The sequence below is a fragment of the Glycine max genome, chromosome 10 (assembly GCF_000004515.6).
Source record: "Glycine max cultivar Williams 82 chromosome 10, Glycine_max_v4.0, whole genome shotgun sequence".
NCBI classification, from domain to species: Eukaryota; Viridiplantae; Streptophyta; class Magnoliopsida; order Fabales; family Fabaceae; genus Glycine; species Glycine max.
The window spans coordinates 46,411,743-46,430,533 of NC_038246.2; the positions used below are offsets into that span (position 1 = coordinate 46,411,743).

At 28.4% G+C, this 18,791-nt stretch overlaps 1 protein-coding gene across 2 annotated transcripts; it reads left to right on the forward strand.

Annotated features, from left to right (window-relative positions):
• Window positions 1-9,666: 9,666 nt before the first annotated feature.
• On the forward strand, window positions 9,667-18,501 carry LOC100802358 (pectin acetylesterase 9). Of its 2 annotated transcripts, none has more exons than XM_006589474.4 (13): window positions 9,667-10,393; window positions 10,492-10,574; window positions 12,233-12,362; window positions 15,007-15,086; window positions 15,671-15,757; window positions 15,890-16,014; window positions 16,125-16,185; window positions 16,936-16,992; window positions 17,079-17,156; window positions 17,234-17,342; window positions 17,528-17,676; window positions 18,046-18,156; window positions 18,237-18,501. In XM_006589474.4, the coding sequence occupies exons 1-12, from the start codon at window positions 10,264-10,266 to the stop codon at window positions 18,148-18,150; spliced, it is 1,194 nt and encodes a 397-aa protein (XP_006589537.1). In that variant the 5' UTR covers window positions 9,667-10,263; the 3' UTR covers window positions 18,151-18,156; window positions 18,237-18,501. The 2 variants fall into 2 exon arrangements, with proteins under 2 accessions (XP_006589537.1, XP_003535610.2); XM_003535562.5 differs by having other exon boundaries at window positions 9,671-10,393; window positions 17,237-17,342.
• Window positions 18,502-18,791: the final 290 nt, after the last annotated feature.

Consider the following 18,791-nt stretch of genomic DNA (forward strand, 5'->3'; position numbering starts at 1 on the left):
AGTTAAAAAATAATTCTTTTAAATATGGAAATTATTTAAAGAATCGACCTGTACCAATAAATGTTTTCGTTAAATTAATTTCTAAGTTTTTAAACTATATGAGAATTTTTAATTAGATTTTCAAATTATTATTTTTAATTGGATTCCTGAATTTATATTTATTTTTTTTAATTAGGTTCCTACTGTTATTTTCTCAAGGAAAGTTAATGACAAAAACCTAAATAAAAAATAAATACAAGTTTAGAAACTTAGTTGAAAAAATTATTTAATGGTCTAATTTAAAAAAAAAATAGTTCAGGACTTACTAAATAGTTTAAAAATAAATTAAAATAAAAAAGTTAATTTAGTAATTTATTTAGAAGGAGTGCGTTAGATCTATACAAAAAAACTTGAAACTTAGAAGTTAGAAGTGTAATTAGGGAAATGATGATGCTTCTGTAGGTTGAGAATATTAACTGAAGAGTTTTCAGAGATTGAGAATATTGAGTTTATAACCCGCAAAAAGTGATAATATTGATTGGAAGAGATAAAAAACAACAACAACTGAACATTACGTAAAGGTGGCAATACTAGATTCAAAAACAATCTACAAAAGCTTGAGAAGAATTTGAGAATTACTCAATAGGTTCTTGAACTAATCGAAATTTATTAATCGGGTTCCTAATTAAATAATTTTTTTCAATTGAATTCTTAAACTTCTATTTGTTTTTTAGTTAGGGTTCTGTCATCAACTCCGTTAAGGAAATTCCATATGAAACCTTTTTTTTTTCACGAACTGACTCCAGTTTCACTTCCTGAAACTTTAGAGCATGCTTAGGACAAAAACTTTGGAGATTTCATATATTTTTTTTAGTAAAATAGTTGTTCTGTGTGTAACTATTTATTGCACATCCCAAGTTGTCTCTCTCCAATTCTCTCACATTTTTATCTTTTTCTATTTTCCTTTTCAAACAAACATTTCAAATTTGGGAAAAGAAGGAAAAAATGATAATTTCAAATGAGAAAAGGAGAAGAAGAGAGAAAGATGATGCAGAAGGTAAAGAGGAAGGAAAAAAGATAACTGCAAATGAGAAAAAGAGAGAGTGAGAATAGCTTCTTAATTAATTCTTGGACTTAAATTAATGATATATTTTTTTAGTTATTATAATGAAAAATGATTTAGACTTCTCTAATTACCATGATATTTTTTTAGAAAAAGTATATTATTTCATTTCATTTGTAATAAAGTAATAAATACAATTTAGAAAATGATCAAAGGTTTAGATGTGAACATACGATCTTGTTGTCCTAGTTCAAAATAAATTGAACTGTCCTGAATTGATATTGAACTGTTCAGAACTACCTCTGAAAAAACTGATCTACTTCAAATAAAAATTGAACTGCATTGTCTAAGAGTTCAATTTTAAAAAACTGAACTGTAAAAAACAGCACTTCAGTGAACTGCTAAAAACTTAATTCGGTATCCCTTCAAAGCAAACACGCTACTTCGAGTCTAAGACATGCCAATCTGTGTGATTTCTGTTTTTTTTCTACTTTTGTACCCACTTAGACCTAGTTACTTAAACTTGCACCAATCACCAAAGTTTTTTTTTTTCTTTTCTGAATACCAATCAAAAAAGCTTTCTCTCACTAATCGTGATTGTCACCAAAATTTAAAATCAATGATTACTAAGTGAAAAAATTACCTAGCAGAGGTAATTTGTGGACGATCGATTTCTTTATCTTAACAAATTTGTTTGAGTTTTTTTCCCTTTCAATTTACTTCACAAAAATAAATTTTTTTATCTTTTTCCCAAATTGATAACAGACTTCATTTTATATAAAAACTTATTTCAGATCAAAATATTCTCTTTCTATTTTAAAAATTATATAACCAATATTACGAGAATCAGGCAGTCAATAAAAAAATCTGAATTAAGTAAAAATATTTAAAAAATACTATCATTAAAGATTTTTTTAATCTTTGTACTCAATAATATACAATCAAATCATTCTTAAAAGTGAAAATAAATAATTTATTTTTTCAAAATAAATGACCCTTAAAAAAGTTTGAACCAGTTTAAAGCAATCCGGAGTAATTCATACCAGTTCAGACCAATTTGTTTGAACTGTTTGACTGTTCAATTTGGACAAAATAAAAACAAATTGGTTCACCAAGGAATTATTTATCTAGGATAAAAAAAAATCCCATGCTTAAGTATATAACAGGCCAAACTCTTGGGTCCATTTTAAGGCTTTCAGAAAACCCCATGCTTAAACTTCCCGAGGTTCTGGACCATAAATTAAAAATAGGAGTGTTCACTACATTAAATTTATCTGATTAATCTGACAATCCAAACAAAACTAACTAGATTAGTTCCGTTAATTGTCCTTTTTTTTACTTCAAAATCCAAATAAAAATATTTTGATTGGTTCAATTATTAGATTTATGTTTTTCCAACTCTAATCAACTCAATTATTAGGGGACCGACTATATAAACAAAAAATCGTCCAAAAAATATATACTCGTAAATATTTATATAAAATATTGATAATATAATATTTCAAAATGTTAATTATCCGAATCATCTATCAAAACATCAAACGTCTTTCTTGCATGTAGTGATAGATCCAATAATTTTTTTTAATAGGGACAAAAAATAGTTTATAATATTTCTTAAAAAATATATATCACAAGTTTTTACAAAATATGATCAAAGAAAAATCTAAAATACTTAAACTTTTATATATTACAATTGTATTTTATGTATTTTCATTGAAAATGTCATGTGATTGTTTCATTTTCATTATTATTTAAAAAAATATCTCTCTTTATATATGTAACCAAATAATCATTCAATCATTCATTTTTTTTATATGATTGCATATTTTATTCTTCACAAATTAATTGCAAAGAAACATCTTAAATGACAAACTCTCTCAATCTATTTCTTGCTCTAATTGAGAATTGGGATGATATAACTCAAATGAAAACATGTAGTATAAGTTAATAAATGAATTTTTGTGTTTCATTGAATGTCTATTAGAGGAGTTGGAGTATTAAAAATTAAATTATTATTTTCATCCTCTAATTTTTTAGGTTCAATTTAGTCCTTTTTATTTTTAAAAGGTTGAATTTGATTTGTTGATTTATATATATTAGATTCAATTTAAGCTCTTTATTTTTGAAATTTTTAATTACACCTTTATTTTTTAAAATTCATTCAATTTAATCTTATTTTTTAAAAAATATTTGGAGATGATTGAGGAAAAATGAGATCAAATTGAACTCATTTTAAAAAATAAAAAACCTAATTGAACTTTTAAAAACTAAAGGAACCAAATTGAATAAAAAATAAATTAGAGGACTAAAATAATAAAATAGTAAAATTAATATCAATTTTTTTATTTCTTACATTTTTATATATTTTTAAAATATTATCTTATAGGAATAATATCAATTTTTTTATAAAGACAATTTTTTTATTATGCATATATAAGTGAAAGAAATAAGTGGATCCATTCTTGCTTGCATGTCACAAAAATCGTCTATAATTAAGCAAAAATGAATGTGTGTGATTGATTTCTTAAATTACGATGCGCATTTGAGCATTCATAAAGTGTCAATAGTGATGGAGTGAATGATGACAAAATAAAAGTAGAGAGAATGATTTTGATGAGCAAATTAAGTATATTTTTTTATACAATTAACGGAAAAAAAAGTCACACTAAAGATCCATTACCCACTTCCAGTATTTGAATTACAAAAGAGGATAAAACTTCATATTTTTGTCAATATACGATAAACTTATCTATTAAGTAAAATTTGATTAAAAAATATATCTGCTATTTAAAATTTAAAAATGGATTAAATATTTTTTAATAAGAAAAATATTATTGCAATAAAAAATAAGATAAATATTATATTTGACAATACATTTAAGTTAATTTTTAGTTTTTTTATAAGCTTAAAAAATTTATTTGACTGTTGGATAAATAAACTTTTTTTAATAGTTTTTAATATTTTTAAAATTTTATTTAAAGTAACATTTTTTAAAATACTAGTTTATAAATTTTTATATTTTTTTAATTTTATGTCAATATATTTATCTAATTTTATAATTATTTTTTAAATAAATCATTATTTTATTGTTTTTATATTATTTTATATTTTTTTAACTATTCCAACAGTTATTTTATTGTATTTATAATTTAATAACTTAATTTTTTAACTAAATTTATTTAAGATAGTCAAATATTATTATTTTTTTACTGCAAGATAAATATTTAATTAAAATAATTGATCTTATCTTTTTTCTGATTAAATCTCATCCATTAAATATAACTTACACTAAAAATATTCGGTTCAATTCACACTGTCGTGGAAATCATGAACGTGACTGGCCAAACACAGGATCCTTTTTTGATACTCCAGATTCAGGTGGAGAATGTGAAGTTCCTGCAGAAACCATGTATTATTTTCCTGCTAAGAATAGAGCCAAATTCTGGTATGTTACATTAATCTAAATGCAAACTACGATAGATAATTTGTTGTAGCAAAAGGGAATCAGGAAAATCATAAATAATGGATTTTTATTTCTTTAGATAATAGATAATAGATCTTTTATTTCTTCAGACAGTAGATAATATAACATCCAAAGACAATAGACAGATTACAGTTTATATTTTGCCTTTTTGCTCAAACTCTACATATTTACAAGCGATATAGTTGATCTTCCACCTTTTTTTTAAACAACATAAAGTTTGGGAGAAAGTCGTTCTAGAGCTAATACATGTTATAAAGTTAGACTTATAGTGATATTTAAAAATAGTTTTAAAAAATAATTTATTAACAAAAGATAACTCAAGCTGATAAAAAGAAAATAAAAGATAACTCAAATTAAACTCAAAACTTGTTTTGTTTACATTTTTTTTTTTATAATGTGAGGGAATAACAAAGATAAACAACAAAGCGAGCAATAGAACAACCTAAGGCATAATCTCTCAACAATAAGGCTAGAGAAGGAGATGCTATACATAGAAGCCTACATGACCTTGGTTAGCGAGATGAAGCCTTCCACTCTGAACTCCCAAAGGAGATCAAGAACCTCAATCAAGTTTGTTGTTTCCTGCATTTTCTTTTTGGCTTCCAGAATGGTCAATTACATTAAAAAACGCATCTTTTTTTTTTATTTTTTTTATTTTCAGAATGACCAATCCAGAAGCTAAACAAATTCGAAAAGGGTCTAGGAAGCAACTAAAAGGTGTCAGAAGCAACAATCCTTAAACATATGAACCACAGCCAGAGAATCTAGCTCAAAGTGATTCTATCTAAAAGATGAGAGGCCACGGTTAAGGCCACATAGAGTAACATGGCCATAAATCGCCAACAAAAACTTTTTCAGTTTTACTCCTTTATTTGAGTTGAAGATGGAGTGGAAGGAACTATGATAAAAATATTAAATTTTTATGATTTGTTTGAGAGAAGAAAAACAAGGAGAAAATTTATTTTGGCGTGAAACAGTTTCTTCTTCTTCTTCTTATATTTAATTTTGGAGGGAGTACTGTTGACAGATTTAGAAAATAATAAAATATAATGAGGATAAAAAAAATCCGTATTTACTCAAGTAAATTATATTCATTTGGCATGTGCTCCTTAGTGCATTCATGTTTGTGACAGTTTTTATACAGATGGAGTTGGTGGGATCTAGGTTATGCATGTGGCTCAAGAACTTTAAATAATAATCGAACGATATAACTTTGATAGGACCGGGAGCTTCAAATAAATCCATTCACAAGTTTTAAAACTGAAATTTATAATAAGAAAAATATTTTTAAATTGATCATTATATTATAAGTAAAATTTAGAATAAATTTTTTTATTTTAAAGCATATAAATTATATTTTAAATTTATGATAAATAATTTATATTGGTTATAAATTTATTTTAAATATTTAATAATTTATTATAAAATAATGTAAATATAAGTAAATAGAAAAATAATAGATTAAAATGTAAATAGTTAGAAAAATCAAATATATAAGTAATGAAAACTTTTAAAAATACTATTGTTTAAGAAAATATTCTAAAATCATTTATTTATTTAATTATTATTATTATATATTGGTATGAAATATTTATTGATTCGGTTGACTACCAATCTTTAGAAAGAAAAAAAAAACTTGGTTTGCCACGTTGATGGAGTTTCTCCTTTAAATCCTGTGTTTGAACCCCAGATTTTAGCTTAAAAATTTGAGTTTAGTACCAATTAGACCATTCTTTTTAAATAATAGCATTTAAATAATTTTGTTATCCTTTTGTCTTTTTAACAGATTCATTCAGATCTTTTTAACTACTTGATAGTTTATAACCCACCACAAAATGTGTTTCATAACTAGTGTGAGATATTAAACAACACTAGCGACATTAATTCCATATTAATAAAAAGATAACATTGACTTAAATTTGAAAGTTAACGAATCGAAATATTTTTTTAAAATTTAAAAAGTCAAAATGGATTTTTACAATAAAATAAAAGATTAAAGTATATTTTAGCCTTTAATACAATAAAATTTACTTTTTTTCAGCAAAAAAAAAGAGGCACTCCGTGTAGTTCATACTATAACGACAGAAAAAGGCTAAATAAAAAATTAATTGTGACAAAATATGGTAGTTATTTAATAAAAATGAAGGGTAAAATTATCTAAAAAAATGGACACCAAAATAAACCCCCATTATAATTGTTATAAATTATAAATTATTGATTAAAATTTGAACAACATAGAAAAGAAAACATAACAGAAAAGGAGAGTTTTATATTGCCTTTGCCATATCGTATTTTTCAAATGATAAATTGTAACTTCTTTACAATTTTTCAAACTTTTAAACAAGCAAAAAAAACTTATTTTCATCAACTTTCTTTCCATGATCTCATCTTTTATAGATTAAAGATTAAAGTTTCATCACCATAAAAAAGAAAACATAACACAAAAGGTGATTTCTATGTACTTGTCATCGTATTTTTGAAAGGTTAAAATACATTTCATGTTTTTGCAATTTACCATTTTTTATTTTTGTTCTTTCAATTTTTTTTTTTGTTTTCGTCCCTATAAAATATTTATTTTATTTTATTTTTCATTCTCAATTTTTTTTAGAAAATACTTTTAAACAGTACAAATAAGTGTATTAGACAGTAAAAAAATATTATTTAAAGTGTTTTAAGGATAAAAAATAAAATAAACATATTTTACAAGGGTTAAAATGATTTTTTTACAGAAATAAAAATGAAAAATAACATTAAATTGCATGAACGAAAAAATATTTAAGCCTTTTTGAAATAATAAATTGCAATTAATTTAACAAATTTCCAAACATTTAAACAAGGAAAAATACTTATTTTTATTATCTTCTTTTCCATGTTCTCGTCTTTATTATAAAAATATATGTGATTGGGAATTGATTAAATATACTAGATGTCTTTGATTAGTAAAATGGTGTTATTTAAGAGAAAATGATAAATAAATTTAATGAAATTATATCAAATCAACTTCAAGAATTATGAAGAAATTTATCAAATCTAACCTATTTTATTATAGGTAGAGATAGAAAAAATAATATATATATATATATATATATATATATATATATATATATATATATATATATATATAATATTTTAATTTTGGAGTTTGATAAAAAAAAACTTTGAAAAGATCATTGAGGCTATTTTGAACAAAACTAGCGGGAAAAAAATTAGCTATAGTTAAAAGTTTTTAAACTAACTTATTAAAATATAAGTGTTTAGTAAAACTAGTTGAAAAATTCAAATTTACATAAATAACATATTTAAAAAAGATAATAAATAATTTGAATAAATATTTTCAGCATAAAAGAGGAATAAAGTATAAAAAATAAAAACTAGTAGTTTAAAAAATACTACTTAAAGTAGTGTTTAAAAAAATACTAAAAACTACTTTAAACAATTTATTTAACGTATAACTAAACAAACTTTTCAACTAACAAAAAAAAAAAGTTAAAAATCAACTAAAACGGTAGAAGATAATCTTAGATTAAAAAATTAGCATGACTATTTTTGTACTTATTATTTTTTATGTATAACACTCAAAAAATATTTTATTTTATTTATAAAATCTCTCAAAAAAGTTAATTTTTTTATACATGTTTAAATTAACTTTTTAAAACATAAATAAAACTCAAAATATTAAGATAGTAATTATTTTTTTTTGAAGAGATCTTTAAGATTTTGATTAAAAAATAACACTAATATTACTGATAGTAGTATGGTGTTCAGAAAAACAAATAATTAGTTTTGATTAAAAGATAGTAATATTACTAAGAGTAGTATGATGCTCAGAATTCAGCAAAAAATAAAAGTATGATGTTCAGAATTTTTTTTTACTGATACTATTGTTTTTGGTAAATAATATTATTGATAGTATGATATTAATTGATATATTGAAAAATTATGGAAGTATTTCCCATTTCCAAACTCTCTTTCTCTCCCACACCGTCACACACACACACAAATGTATTTTGTCCTTTAAAAATTAAAATACATGTCTGCGCTTTGATTGAAAGGGGCATCCTCCTTAATTTAGTTAGTCATACCAATTTGCTTAATGTCAAAATCGAGCTTATCACATTCGGAGGAGGATGAAGGAAAAGGATTATAGGATCTGATTGAGTACAAGTCTCAAAAATTTCTATAATGAAAAAAAAATTGTAAAAAAAGAATTCTCAAAAATACTTTTGACTTGAATCTAAACAGATTCTAACTCACATTATCTGTGATAAAAAAAATAAGTATTATGTGTGTTCCTAATCTAAGTCATGCAGCAAGTGCTGAGAGTTTAGTTATACGCACAACACAGGTTGGCCCACAAAATGGACCTACCCTACCACGATAAGTCCCCAGACCAAACTACAGAAATCTGCACCTCTCTTTCTTCCTTTTTCCAGCCTTATATCATCAAAGGCAACACAGCTGTACAATTAAGTCTACACTTCAAAGAAAGTGGTTACTTACCCTAAATCCCCACACTTATATATATGCCCATTACTCACGCCACCTTCCATAACTAGTCATATAATAACATTGGGGGGTTTTAACAGAAATATTTCTACGCTAATAATTGAGAAACTCTAATAATTGAGAAACTATATATTTAAACTCTGTCATTATTAACCAAAAATAAAAACACATGAAAAATATAATTGAGTTGAGCATACTATCTCCTATAGAAGATGAATGCAATCATATAGAAATAAAGAAAAATCTATAAAAATGTTTATCATTGAAACATTAATAATACTAGATTTTGCGTATCTATTAGATTACTTACATTAATACCACTCGTTGGGAGATGAATTGACGTAAAACTGCTTTGGTATAATTAGTAATATATATATATATATATAACTGCCATTAAATATAATGGATTTTAACACAATTTTCTTGAAGATTCAACTTAGGCTTGTACCAAAAAAATTGAGTGAGAAAAGCAACAAAAAGTGAACTATAGGTTGAAGATTGAATTTCACCAAAAAACAAGCCCCACGGCAGCAGCAAAGATGGTTTGGTTGCCATCTTGGTCCATATTCTGCTACGTGGTGGGTCCATCCCACACACTTGGAACCTCAAAAGCTTCTTTCCATTTCCTTCCTTCTCATCCATTTTCCAATATTAATTCAGTTTCCCTCCTTTCCCCAATACACGACAACGCACACCTTAATTCCCCTTCACATCCACCTTGTCCCAATCTCCAACTCCTTCAACCTCCTCTCCTCTGTTTTCTTTTCTATCTCCAACAACAACAGTGACCAAAACGACGCCGTTTCCGAGGCTTCCAAAAACCGCAATTCCGAACTCCACACACACATATTCTCCAGTTCCATTCCTTTTTCTTCTTCCTTTTCTAGCTCTTTATTCCGCGTGCGCGAAACTATTATTATAACGCTGATTGCGACGCGAATTAATCTTTATCCGTTGCGCTGAAGCAATTAATGTGGCGTCCACTTCACATACGTGGATTTCCAATCCCGCTTCATTCCGAAATCCACACTACATCAAAGTTGAAACTCTATTAATCTGATTCCATTGTTGGTTGGTTATTCATTCCTCCAAGTTCAGACAAATAGCAAAAAACAACACAGTAGTTAGCGCGCGCTTATTTCTAGATCTCGCTTTCTCGATTCTCCTTTTCCCAAGCGAATCTGAATCCAAGAAAAAACAACAGCATACGATTCCTTTCTTCTCTCTGAAGATGGATTTCGTCGTGGCGTTCGCATTATTGTGTCTATTCACGATGGAGCCATGGCGCGTTCTCTCGCAGCAGCAACAGAGACTTCTCGTGAACATGACGCTCGTTCCAAACGCTCGTGCTAGCGGTGCTCGTAAGTTCAGTTTCATTTTCCTCGTTTGATTATTAATTAATACATTTGTACTGTTATTGTTATTTATTAAAAGTTGGAGAGTCGGAAATATTTTGTAGTTTGTTTGGACGGAAGTTTACCGGCGTATCACTTGCACAGAGGATTTGGAGCTGGTAAAGACAACTGGCTTCTACAATTTGAGGTACGTCGAACTTTCTCTACCTCTTAAAAATATGATCCAAGAATTAATTAAAACATGTTCATGTGCATGCGAAGGATATAGTAATATACTAGTCATATTATTATATGATATATTTATCTTTTTGTTGTGTATGAGTTGTTTGCATCGAATAAAAAAAGAGAGTAGTAGGTGCAGTGTTGTGTTTTGGTGGTGTTTGAGAAAGTGGCGATGGTGTTTTTCTTGTTTCGGGGAGAAGGGGGTGAGAGTGATGATTGACTTATTGGTTGGTTTCGAAATGCCATAGGACAGTGGCTTTTTTGTCGTTTGCCTAGAGTTTTGCGCGCGCACAGCTTTGGGGAACTGGAGTGTTGTTTAACTACACGCTACACAGAGATCCAACAGACACAATCTATGCTTACGTGGTCGTTCTTTATTGGCGGATAGAGTTTTGATAGTTTATCTCTAGAAAATTCATAATCTTATACCTACTAGTATACACTATACAGTATTTTTTTTTACTGATTTAATTGTTAAATTATAATTATTTTTTTTTGTAAAATTTTGTGAAACGAAATTAGTAATAAAAACAAGATAATTTTTTATTATAAATTAATAAAAATTCTTATAATTTCGTTATTCTTGGGATACATGATTTTATCATCATCAACTATTTATTTTTATATTTTAATAAATTATTAATGATTTTTATCTTTTCTTTTATGTTCAAACTTTGAATTTTCATATCTGAAATTTAATTATTTTTTTAAAAATATATTAAAATTTCCTTTCTTTCCTAAAAATATTCTTTTTATTATTTATTTTTCTAATTTATCTATTAACTATATTATATTAAACTTTATATTACTTATACTTTCAATTAAATTAATATATAATTTTATAAATAAAATACATATAATCAATATTTTAATATAATAATATATTTTATCATAAAGGTATTTAGAAAAGTCTATCAATTTTAACAATTGTAAAAAATAATTTTTATTTATGAATAACTAAGATTGTATGTAAATAAAATAAGTTTGAACATTCAAGCAAAATTTATATTTTTAAAAATTTTTTACCTCAAAATTTTAGATCATCATTTTTTTAATGTAAAATATTTATTAATTTTATTGATGAATAATTTTTATTAAAAAATTTAATCGATCAGTTTTAGTATAAAATTATCTCTCAATATTTTTTTTTATTCATAAAACTTGAATTTAAAAATTTAGACGAATGACAGGTTGATTTTACCTCTAATTCAAGTTACCTCTTGTTATTTTTGTTATTGCACAAAAAGTATTGTTCACCTAGACACATTCAAATTAAAAGGAGCTTTGTAATTAATTAAGCATGACCAAAGTCAATAGACATTCCACGGTTCACACTTCCATAATCAGTGTCTTTGGAAGCGTGGAGTTAAAGATAGCGAAGTTGACCCATACAGGGTACTGTGGGAGAATAAAGTTTCATACAAACTTTGAATCCAAGCAAAGCAATGGAAATCTGAAATAATTGATTGAAATGACAAATTAGATAATAGCACAGCAGCTAGTTAGTTCAGTTAGCTTGGTGGAGCCTAAATACAAATTGAAGGAACGTAACCCCTTTGGTTCTACGTACATTCACAAATCATTAATGATCATCACCAATTTATTATTCATGATACATGCCAGGGAGGTGGATGGTGCAATGACTTGAAATCATGCTTGGAGAGAGCCACAACTAGGAGGGGTTCAACACGTTATATGACCAAGTGGGAGGTGTTCTCTGGTATTTTAAGCAATAGTGCTACCCTTAATCCAGGCAAGTTAATCAAATTTTACCTTGTCTATTTTTTTTTCTTTCATATGAGAATTATACGGACTAATCAACACTCCTAAAATAAAATTACTCATACTTACAAAGGATTATAAGAAGATTAAAGATTATAAAATTATGAGTCATCCTAAATTATATATTATTTTACAAATTATAATCTCACTTAATAGTTAGAGAAGTGATGACACTCTTATATAAATATATTTTTCTCTCAACAAAATAATTTTGTTTCTCAAATTCTCTTCATGTGTTTCTTCTCTCATTCTCTTCTATTTATAATAAATATTGTCACTAATTATAATAAATAAGTTGTCTTAGAAGTTAAAACTAAAAATAACTTTCGATACATCAATCCAAATAGACTTCATTTAGTAAAATACAATCTTTTACTTTATATTTAAATCTTAATGATAAAAAATTAATTCTCACTATACATAAAATACATCTTATCTTTTGACTTAAAATTCTACACATTATTATAACTTTATAACTTGAATTTGAAGGTTCATTTGTTTACATAACATATATGTGGCTATAGAGTGTCACTTTCTTCAATGAAAAACGTTATGAAAAATGTTTCTTATACTTTTTTGATCGGAAAATGTTTCTTATATGAATATACTTCTTCTATATGTGTATATATTTGTCTCAAAGGTTTGATGATATATAGGTAAATTTGTTATCAAATCTACATGATGAGTAGCAAAACAAATATATCGTTGAAAGGACAGAGCACTGGATGGTAAATAATAATTATAGCTTGGGTCATAACTCCGCATTACACATCCGCCTCCACCAACTAGGGGAGGTTCCGTGGGGTGCAACTCAAGGTGCTCCAACGGGCCCTCAAGAGAGGGAAACGTAGGAGGAAGGGATAGTGGAGGATTGAATCGAATAGTACACGCTGTGTGCACACCATCAAAAGCCCAATACGGAGAGCTGGTGGATGCATTAGAATTTAGAAGCATGGTGACTACTGCATTTATACGAATTAGAGCACAACAATTACGTGCGCTTAGACTAAGGAAAATATCTAAAAAGAACAAGTGTTTTTTTAATAACACGGAAGTACTTGAGGTTTTTATTTCAGTCTAATTATTCTCTTTTCATCGCATTCAAGCAGGATGGATGAAATGGAGAAAAACATCGGGAGTGTTATGTGATGCAAAGGTACCGATCAAGCTAAAGGGAAAGTTTTATCGGACTGCGGTAAGACCGGCGATTTTGTACGGAACAGAATGTTGGGCGGTCAAGAGCCAACATGAGAATAAAGTAGGTGTAGCGGAGATGAGGATGTTGCGGTGGATGTGTGGTAAGACTCGACAAGATAAAATTAGAAACGAAGCTATTAGAGAGAGGGTTGGAGTAGCGCCTATTGTAGAGAAGATGGTGGAAAATAGACTTAGGTGGTTTGGGCATGTAGAGAGAAGACCGGTAGACTCTGTAGTGAGGAGGATAGACCAGATGGAGAGAAGACAAACAATTGGAGGCAGAGGAAGACCCAAAAAGACTAGAGGTTATCAAAAAGGATCTCGAAATTAATGGTTTGGATAGAAATATAGTACTTGATAGAACATTATGGCGGAAGTTGATCCATGTAGCCGACCCCACCTAGTGGGATAAGGCGTTGTTGTTGTTGTATCTTTATTTTCAAATTAAGGATTAAACCAAATCCTTAATTAAACGACATAAATGTTGAATCATTTCTATCAACTGTTTTTAGATAAAAAAATAATTACACAATGAAAATGGGGTTCATCAATTATTATTATTATTATTATTATTTAATCTATAATCTCTTTAAATTATTCAAATTCCTCATCACAGCATCGCCGCATCGGGGCATATAGCCATATAAATTAAACAATTAATTACTAGTAGCTCCTTAAATTATTCGATTTCCTACTCACTGCCTCAGGGCTAATGAGATATATATACCGATATAGAATTTTTGTCCAACTCAAAAAAATAATACCGATATAGACACTACAATGTAGGGACTATTAGCATTTTTTTAATTGGTAGCATCATAGTATAATTATTTGAGATACTACATGACCATTCTCCAATCATCGTCATCTTCAGTTCAGCTGTCGGTGGACGTACCGTGCTTCTAAAGGCTAATATAAAATTATTTGAGATAATGTGAGCATCATAACCAATATTGTGCTTAGATTCGTTACACTGTCTTATTAATTTCTTTGCATTTGATGCATGAAACGAAAAATACGTTTTCCCACTTGGAAAAGGAAAATAAATATTAACTATGTGGACATTGAAATAAAATGTGCAAAAAAGTTTTAGTTGGTTAATTATCGAAACTGAGTTCTGATTCAAATAAAAAAAATCTGTAGATTTTATTCTCACTTACTTTCATATAGTTAATTAATAGCATTTTAGTCGTATATATATTTTTAATTTTATTTAAATATTTTACTTTCGAAATCTCTGGCGTGATAGACTGATAGTATAATCCAAGCAACTAGAATAACTTTTTGTCGAATTTTGTATGAAAGGAAGTTTTTTTTTTTTTTAATATGTTATCCCCCCCTCCCCCCTCCCCCTTTAGACTTTTGTGTTTTTGATTTTTTTAATAATTAAATAGTTGCTTTTGTCCGTGCTGTACCAGATTTTTACAATTGGAACCGTGTGAAGCTGAGATATTGTGATGGAGCTTCATTTACTGGAGACGCTGTGTTCACTAACAAGGTAATTTTCTCAACGCCTCTACCCAAACAAAGGGATTAAAAAAGAAAGAAGGATATAAATCTTTGGCTAAATGAGATATCTTCCATTCATTCCTCTATCATATATAATTGTCAGTTTGTCACATTTGATGGCTAAATCACTCCTCTAATTCGAAATTACAGTAAAATCAGGATAATTGTAAGGGATTCAAGCTAAATCAGAAAGAACACTGATTTTTACAAAGAAAAACAAGAGCAAAGTTTCATTGTTTGAATTTTAAATAATTCATATAATAAACCATTTGTGATTCTACCAAAAATGGGCCAACACTATGTGTAATTAGTAGTATTTTTATAATTCATTCACTTTTTATTTGTCTTACACACACATATCTTGAAAATAATCTTCTTCAATCAAAAGGTCTAAAGCAAAAGTTATTTTATTTTACTTTTTTTGTTAAAAAACCATTTTCCAAGGAAAATTACAGTTAAATCAGGAAGGTATTGGGTTAATGTATGGGATTTTCTGTTTCGTCAGCATTTTCATTTGTCTAAACCAATTTTGTTGCATTAAGTAACTCTTCGTGTTTGTGAGATGAACATCAGACAACAACACTTCATTTCAAAGGGCAAAGAATTTGGGAAGCCATTATTCGCGACCTTTTACCACAGGGTTTGGGAAAGGCACGGAAGGTATACTTCAACTCTATGGAGTTTGCTTCGGTTTATTCTCTCAAGTCTCAACTGAAGATGAGTTTAAGTAAAAAAAAGTTATATTATATGATGTAAACGAAATTTATAATACATACTATCTCTCGTGTGTAGGCTTTGCTTTCAGGTTGCTCAGCAGGAGGGTTAGCGACCTTTCACCATTGTGACGCCTTCGCCAAGTATTTGCCAACGAATGCTAGTGTTAAATGCTTGAGTGATGCCGGTTTTTTTCTTGATGAGTATGTTTTCATTGTTTTGTCTATCTTGACTCATTTCAACATAATCACAATCTTCATCTGTATTTTTTCTTCAAAATCTAAGCATTTACGTTTCTCACCCCCTTTTGCAGAAGAGATATCAGTTTGAATCACACTATGAGGTATAATTTCAAAAGTCTAGTTCAATTGCAGGTAACCTTCAATAAATGCGTCATATATTTGTCCTTGTCGTTTAATATGCGTCATATATTTGTCCATGAAACTTGGAATTAGCCTTTTGTTAAGAAGTGTGCTACCTAGGAGAAAGATAACCTATAAAATCACAGCATAACACAGAAATGATATAGGGAAGCCTACCTAAAAATGCAATAGGAAGTTGTGTAGCTGCTATATTGCTTCACTTTAATGATTTCTCACTTCTGATTAAATTTGCCTCTCCGTTTGTCCCTTCATTTTTCATATTTTTGAACTTGAAGCTTAAGAAACCACTATTAAGATTTCTTTTTATAATGCAGCTTGCTGAATGGCTCCATTTCATAGTAAATATCACATCCATCAGTCCAATATATGTAGTTAGATACTTTTCATAACATTTTGATTATTTTTCTCATTAACTTCAAATTGAGCTTAGGGAGAGGAAAATGTTTATATCCCATATTTTATAGGCAGCAGATAGCAGAGCAATTGGTTATGTAAAGCAGTCTTAATGAAAAGAAAATCATAGTGCTCAAATACATCTAGACCTTATTAACATTACATAATAATGATGATTAGATATTACTTATACATTACTTGTAATTCATCACAGCAATATCTTATAAAATAGAGAAGGGAATCTGCATGTTTTTATTCTCTACATTCAATTTTGAAATTGCATAACAGAAAGAAACGACAGTGCAATGCATTTAACACAGTGTAACATGACAATATCTTGTGCAACAGGGGATAGAGAAGAACCTGAACAGAAATTGTACCAGAGCACTGTACTTTCCAGACTTGGTATGTTTTCCCATGAACTTGCATCATTAGCTCAGAAGAATTAAATGACATTTTGACGTTTGTCATGATTCTACAATTCCATGCAGTGCTTCTTTCCACAATATGCGTTGAGATACATATCAACACCATATTTTATCTTGAACTCTGCCTATGATGTATTCCAGGTAATATTTTTTCCCTGCGCATTATCTTAACTCATATAATTGTCGAATTAAGAGATGAATAGAAATTATAACGTCAGCAGTTCACTCATATATTGGTGCCACCCTCTGCTGATATGCGCGGACACTGGAAACACTGCAAGGCAAACCTGGCAGAGTGTACAACAGAACAAATTGATACATTGCAAGGTTCCTATTTCAACTTTTTTCTCAGCAGTTTATGGAATAGCTTTCACCCATTCTGTCTCTTAAGAAGTCTTTAGTGTTTGCAAACATGTTAGATTTTGTGAATGAAGTCTGTTGTTTACTCCACACTTGTTCAAAACTCATCATGATGTAAATAAAACTGATTTTCCTTAATCTACTTTATTCAGGTTTTAGGCTAGACATGCTTGGAGCTTTGAGACCGTTCTATATGAATTCAAGAAGAGGGGGGATGTTCATAAATTCATGTTTTGCTCATTGCCAAAGTGAACTACAAGAAACATGGTTTGGGGATGATTCTCCAAGAATAAACAATAAGGTACCAATCTTAGTCCTTGGCAGAGAGACATGATGATAAACCTGTTTATTTGGTGTGAAATTTTAACTAATTTGTCAGGGGAACATTTATATTGTGCAAAGTGCAACATAGTAACCGACTTCCAATGACCAGTTAAACATATTATGTGTACAATAGGAAAAGGACTTTACATTATGAAGGATAACAGTCAATATAAGATCTTTGAAGCTTGAACTATGTGTCAATATTGTAGTATTTTGTTGTTTGATTTTTCGTCCTTTGACCAAAATTTAAGGTTTAGGCTTCAAAAGGAGGTCGTGTTTGAACTTTTGTCACTGCGAATTTTTAGTCAGCGGTACGGTTAAACCACTCTACTACTATCTTTTACAGACTATTGCCGAAGCTGTTGGTGATTGGTATTTTAGTAGAAACTTAAGCAAGGAAATAGACTGTGCATATCCTTGTGATGCAACTTGTCATAATCTTATACCGTAACCTCAGGTAATGCCTTGTATAAAATTATGTGCTAAATCTTTTGGACGTCTTGAAGCTAAATTATCACCCAATTTGAAATGTTGCAGGTTAATTGGAAGATTAAACTGAATTTTCCTCAAGCTTCTCTATTTCTCACAGAGAAGCTATGATAGTTCTCTAAAAAAGAATTCAGAGGCATTTTTCGTAGAAAGCCATACAAGTACAGTGAATGCTAGGCAGATAGAAAATTCTTTGATAGGAACAAGAAAGGGATAAAGAAACCAAAAGAAAAAATGTGGCTTGAATGATGTCAATTATTGTTTATTCATTAGAAAATATTTTATTACTTAATAAAATCAATTGGTTTTTGTTTTTTTTTTCTTATGTCTAAAAGCTCATCAACAGTATGCATCATGTCTTGAACCTTGATACATATTATCAGTCCCTCAACCCTCTGCCTCTCTCATTTTTATCCGAGTATTGACACACCATAATTCAATAACTTAAATGAATAAGCACTATTAGTAAATATATGAACATCGAGGAGATTTCTATCAACTAGCCATGGGTTAGTTTTACAAGCGAATTTCACCCTACACCCAATATGTTCATTGTTTTACTTGTACAAATTATTTCTTTCATCTACAGGTATTAGATGACAA

Bases quoted from the DNA above. Each gene is read 5' to 3' on its own strand.
- LOC100802358 (XM_006589474.4), top strand. From the start codon at position 10,264: ATGGATTTCGTCGTGGCGTTCGCATTATTGTGTCTATTCACGATGGAG. The intron at 15,087-15,670 runs GTAATTTTCTCA...GATGAACATCAG, and splicing joins ACGCTGTGTTCACTAACAAG to ACAACAACACTTCATTTCAA. The intron at 16,993-17,078 runs GTATGTTTTCCC...AATTCCATGCAG, and splicing joins CACTGTACTTTCCAGACTTG to TGCTTCTTTCCACAATATGC.